The sequence below is a fragment of the Erythrolamprus reginae genome, chromosome 7 (assembly GCF_031021105.1).
Source record: "Erythrolamprus reginae isolate rEryReg1 chromosome 7, rEryReg1.hap1, whole genome shotgun sequence".
NCBI classification, from domain to species: domain Eukaryota; kingdom Metazoa; phylum Chordata; class Lepidosauria; order Squamata; family Dipsadidae; genus Erythrolamprus; species Erythrolamprus reginae.
In genome coordinates, this window is record NC_091956.1 from 84,621,920 (window position 1) to 84,627,968 (window position 6,049).

Consider the following 6,049-nt stretch of genomic DNA (forward strand, 5'->3'; position numbering starts at 1 on the left):
GAAGTCGCATTTTTTTCACTTTAGTTTAGAGAGGATGACATTTAGTTTAAATCTATTATGTGCTTGTGTGTTGTTGTGGTTGAAGATGAAGTGATGAAGATGAAGTGAAGGCGAAGTAGTCACTAACAGGAAGGACATTTTGGTATATGGGGCTACCTCTGAAAAGTGTTCGGAAACTTCAGATCGTGCAGAACGCAGCCGCGAGAGCCATCGTGGGGCTTCCAAGATTCGCCCACGTTTCTTCAACAATCCGTGGCTTGCATTGGCTGCCGATCAGTTTCCGGTCACAATTCAAAGTGTTGGTTATGACCTTTAAAGCCCTACATGGCATTGGACCAGATTACCTCCGGAACCGCCTGCTACCGCACGAATCCCAGCGACCGATAAGGTCCCACAGAGTCGGCCTTCTCCGGGTCCCATCGACTAAACACAGTAACTGAGTTTAAACATGCCTGGGATAAACATATATCTATGCTGAGATAAAATACAGGAAATAGTATAAGGGCAGACTAGATGGACCATGAGGTCTTTTTCTGCCATCAATCTTCTATGTTTCTATCAAACAGTGGCAGGGAAAAAAGGAGTAAGAATGGGGGTGAAGGCTGAAGATACATGGATAATCTACTGTCCGAATGTCCACAGAGCAGTGTAACTCCTTTTACTTTCAAGTTTGTAGCAATCAACTCATAGAGAAACAAGTTAGCAGAACTTCAGATACTTGATCTAAAAATTGCTACCATGTTTCCCCAAAAATAAGACAGTGTCTTATATTAATTTTTGCTCCAAAAGTTGTGCTATGTCTTATTTTCGGTGGGGGGGTGTCTTATATTTTTCAAATTAGACAAATTCACAGGCAGAAAAGCTGACACCCCCAAAGAAAGTGTACCGTACGGTACACTGATTACGGTACGGTACCTGTCAGTATGGCACCCACACACACAAACGACGGTACTTATATGGCACAACCGTATACTCCCGCTATTGCAGCTTCCGGCCACCAGAGGAGCTACAGTCTACGCACTGTAGTGGAGACTGTAATGGCGGTGAGACAGCAGCAGACTGTACTGGACGGTACAAAGCGATGGAAGGGGCCAGCAGGGGGCGCCACATTATTACGGTACCGCTATGAACAGCTTTGAATGGTACCGTATGTTTTTCCACCGTACCGTATGTAAACTTGACTACGCCTTATTTTCAGGGGGTGCCTTATATTAGCAAATTCTGCAAAACCTCTGACATGCCTTACTTTCGGGGTACGTCTTATTTTCGGGGAAACAGGGTATTTATAAAGCTTTCATTACTCAAAGGCTGCTCTATAGGAAATACGGAAAGTAGTTTTCTGGTTATTTTTTTAAAAATGGCCTTCTGTGTATTCATTGTCTCCCTCCAAGGTATCATTTAAGCAAATCAGTTAGACGTGGTGTATTTTACCCAGCGCATAGACAACTGGATTGAAGCATAGCCATAGAATCATCCCTCTTCTCTTACAACTAAATTGTGTATAGAAAAAGAACAATACAGACTCGTGGCTTATACATACTGTACAACAAGGTTTTTTTAAATATAAGAATTGAGGAAGCTTTGCTAATAAGGAAGCAGCCAAAAAAGGAATAATTAAAGTTTCTAGATAGCAGTTTTTTTCAGAACAGGGAGATTTTGGGTCAATCTGCCAATTGGGAGGACAAATATTTGTATATCACAGTGGGAAGAATCATATAATAAATTCATTTTGACAGGAAAAGAAATTCTGTGTTACATTCTTTGCATGCCGTTTCCCACACTCTTCCAACAACCCCACTTATATTGCTGTACACTGATACCCCGTAATCTTCACAGCGTGAAGGAGGTTGGGAAAACCTGTACTGATATTTAGTGCTTTGGATTTTTTAAATAAACTCCTGTATATGTTGTCAGCAATTAACATGTTTATTTATAGCTCACGAATAACAGTTGCAGGTTATATAACTGCCTCCTTTCTAAAAGGGTAGATGCAAAGAAGAAAAAGAAGGGAGGAAGGAAGGAAGGAGGGAAGGAAGGAGAGAAGGAAGGAAGGAAAGAAAGAAGGAAAGAAGGAAGGAAAGAAGGAAGGAAGGAAGGAAAGAAGGAAGGAAGGAAAGAAGGAAGGAAGGAAGGAAAGCATGGACATCCAAGTGAAGAAGGTTGGAAGGAAGGGAGGGAGGGAGGAAGAGAGGGAGGGAGGAAGAGAGGGAGGGGGGGAGGAAGGAGGAAGGGAGGGAGTTGAGAGAGGGAGGGAGAGGGAAGATTGAAGAGGGAAGGTTTCCAAATTCCAGTATTATATTCTTCAGTCCTTAGCTCATAACCATTTTTAAGACCGTGTTGTAAACTAAAGTCAAGTGTTTTCTGGTTCCTATTATTAAATTTATGGCTGTAATATCATGCGAGACAGTAGCCAATTGCTATTATTCCAGGCTGCATGGGAATGATAAAGCAAGGGGGAAAGGCATGAGACAACTAAGAGTTTTAGCGCTCTTACAATTTGTACAGATTGTCTCTGTGAATCATCTGAACAAATAGCTTAATTCTGCCCAGAGTCGTTATCTGTGCTATTCAAGCAACTGCATTTCGAAAATTAAAAATCCAGAAGGTTAAAGGAGAATTATTTATATCTTTTACAGTCAGAAGCAGTGTGCCATACCTTAAACGCCCCAAACCTATCAAAATTACTTTGTGTTTAATATTAATTCTTATTCAATGGTTTGGGGTTGGTTTTTTTTAGTGTTCCATGCTTAATATGCTGCCAGCTAATAAAGTCTCTTGACAGTTATAATAATCAAAATAAATGTAAAATAAAAACATTAAAAACAAAGCAGCAATTAATCGCAATGAAAACAAGTACCACACATAAAATAAAGTATACCAGAGACTGGACAGTCACTTCTCTGAAATGGCACCGGGAGTCCAACTTGAGCAGGGGGTTGGACTAGAACAGTGAAGGCAAACCTTTTTGTCCTCGGGTGCTGAAAGAGCATGCATGCACGCTATTGCGCATGTGTGAGTTCCCACACTCATCATTCAATGCCTGGGGAGGGCAAAAACAGCTTCCCCTACCCTCTGGAGACCGGAAACGGACTGTTTCCCAACTTTTGGTGGGCCCAGTAGCCTTGCCTCCCCCATTCCCCCAGAGGCTCTCTGGAAGCCAAAAACGCCCTCCCAGAGCCTCCGTGAGAAACAAAAATTATTATTAGTAGTAGTAGTATTATTAGTATTATTAGTATTAGTATTAGTATTAGTATTAGTATTATTAATTAGATTTGTATGCCGCCTCTCTCCAAAGACTCGGGCCAGCTCACAAAAGCAAAAACACTACAAATCCAATAATTAAAACAGTTTAAAACCCTTAATATAAAAAACAATCATACATCTCATACAGACCATACATAAAGCGGAAACGGCCCAGGGGAATCAATTCCCCCATGCCTGATGACAGAGGTGGGTTTTAAGGAGTTTGTGAAAGGCAAGGGGGTGGAGCCAATCCTAATCTCCGGGGGGAGTTGATTCCAGAAGGTCGGGGCCGCCCCAGAGAAGGCTCTTCCCCTGGGTCCCGCCAGACGACATTGTTTCATCGACAGGACCCGGAGAAGGCCGACTCTGTGGGACCTAACTGGTCGCTGGGATTCGTGCGGCCGGAGGCACATTGGAGCTGAGCTAGGGCAACAGCTTGCATGCCAGCAGATATGACTCCACGTGCCACCTGTGACACCCGTGCCATAGGTTCGCCATCGCTGGACTAGAAGATCTCCAAGGTCTCTTCCAGCTCTATTCTATTCAAATTCTATCTGTCACCAAACTATCTGCAATGGTTTTCCTCATCCTCACTGCAGTGCCTAGTTCAACACACTTATACCTTTCTCTCTGTGACTCCTCGGTTGAGTGGCTTCAGTTAATCGCCCACCTTTCTCATGACTTCCGCGGCAAGCTATCCCATTGGTTCATTGTCCTTGCCAGACTCAGTCTGCACTAGATGCTTGATCAACCTATCCACAACCCTGAAACTGGGGAAGCTAGCCCGCCTAATCCAGTTTGAACAAGTATGTATGTATGTATGCATATATGTATAGATTAGATTAGATTAGATTGGATTGGATTGGATTAGATTAGATTAGATAGAAACATAGAAGACTGACGGCGGAAAAAGACCTCATGATCCATCTAGATTTGTATGCCGCCCCTGCCCGCAGACTCGGAGCGGCTCACAACAATAATAAAACAATGTACAATGTGACAAATCTAATGTTTAAAAGAAAACACATTAAAAACCCAACATTTAAAAACCATGCAACACAAGCATACCATTTATTATTTAGACTTGTATGCCGCCCCTCTCCGCGGACTCGGGGCGGACTTGGGAACCTATGGCACGGGCATCACTCGGTGGCATACCATACATATATATGATGTTTAAAGATTTAAAAATGATAATAAAAAGAACAACTGCTTTCTGCTAATAGAATAGAATAGAGTAGAATAAAGTAGGGTAGAGTAGGGTAGAATAGAGTAGAGTAGAGTAGAGTAGAGTAGAGTAGAGTAGAGTAGAGTAGAATAGAATAGAATAGAATAGAATAGAATAGAATAGAATTCCTTATTGGCCAAGTGTGATTGGACACACAAGGAATTTGTCTTTGGTGCATAGGCTCTCAGTGTACATAGAAGAAAAAGAGACATTTGTCAAGAATCATGTGGTACAACACTTAATGATTGTCATAGGGGTCAAATAACGAAGAAACATTAAAAAAAATTAACTAGGATTCTATAAAGCACACCAGTCTTCCTAAGACTGGAATGGAGGTAATATATTTCTGCTTACTTTCCCCTGGTAGTATCAAAGCTGGGACCCCTGTTATCTTTCGCCTGCTGGGGGCTGCTGTTTCCGTAGCCCGAATGCCTGGACGTTCTGCTGACGACCGGTCTTTGGGGTGTTTCTTTTTCAAGAGGACCCTTTCGGGGTTGGATCTGTGCTGGGTGCCCTCCATCCTTAGGCAGGATCGGTGCCTTGGAATTTGCAACACTCCCGTCACTGTCCTTTCCACCGCTAGGAGTTTTAAGGGTGATATTCTCCTCTCGCTGCGTTGTAACTGGACTTGGAGAGCTGTGAATTCCCTCCTGGGTTGAAACAGTGCTATGTTCTACATCCCGTCCATCCTGGCTTATAGTCAACACAGAAGTGGTGGGATTCCCAGAAGAATCTGTTATCGATGGTGTTGCCTCCACACCTCCAGTCAAGCCAGGATAGCTTACTTCCACCGTGCTAGAATCCAAAGCCTGGACCGAAACATGGTCTGTTGAATTAGCTCCTGCGCCGCTTCGTCCCAAGGTTAATAAAAGCAACACTGAAAACATCTCCCACCTTCTCATGGCTCGAGAGAACCTCGGTTTGTCGTTGATATTGTCTGAACTCTTTCGCTTTGTGCTGGTTGTTTTCAGCCCGGGGTTGGAACCGAACGCCGGATTGCGAGGTTGTGTTTGTGGGAGAGAAAGGAAACAGGTTTTGAGTATTTGAAAGTAGACGGAGGAAGCCCCGTTTCCTGTTTCTGTGGGTTGTGACCTGTGGCCTCTTGGAGCCGTGGAGGATTATGCCAATTGCCTTTGTTGAAGTTGGAGGAGAGGGAATGGCCGAATGCGAACATGGAAATATGCTGTCAGTGAAATCAATTGATGGGTGGGGATGTTGAGTAACTTCCCTTCCACATTGAGTAGCGGCAGAGAACATGAGTGGCCCGGTCCAAGGTCCCACTTGCATAATCATTCTATGATGTAAGTAAATCTCAAGTTACTTCTTTGTCACATTTAGCCCTGGGCTTATGACCAAAATAATCGAGCCCAAAATTTCTGTAACTAAGCAAGACAGTTATTAAATGAGTTTTGCCCTGTTTTGCATTCTTCCTTAGCCTGGTTGCCAATCAGTTCCGGTCACAATTCAAAGTGTTGGTTATTACCTATAAAGCCCTTCATGGCACCGGACCAGGATACCTGCGAGACCGCCTTCTGCCGCACGAATCCCAGCGACCGGTTAGGTCCCACAGAGTCGGCC

The 6,049-nt window shown here is 43.5% G+C and overlaps 1 protein-coding gene across 1 annotated transcript in view; it reads right to left on the bottom strand.

The window, feature by feature from the left end:
• Positions 1-5,470, bottom strand: part of MMRN1 (multimerin 1) — a 59,440-nt gene extending 53,970 nt beyond the window's left edge. Inside the window, 1 exon segment of the mRNA XM_070758011.1 lies at positions 4,826-5,470. Within this exon segment, the coding sequence (XP_070614112.1) occupies positions 4,826-5,373 (548 nt within the window). The 5' untranslated portion in view covers positions 5,374-5,470.
• Positions 5,471-6,049: the final 579 nt, after the last annotated feature.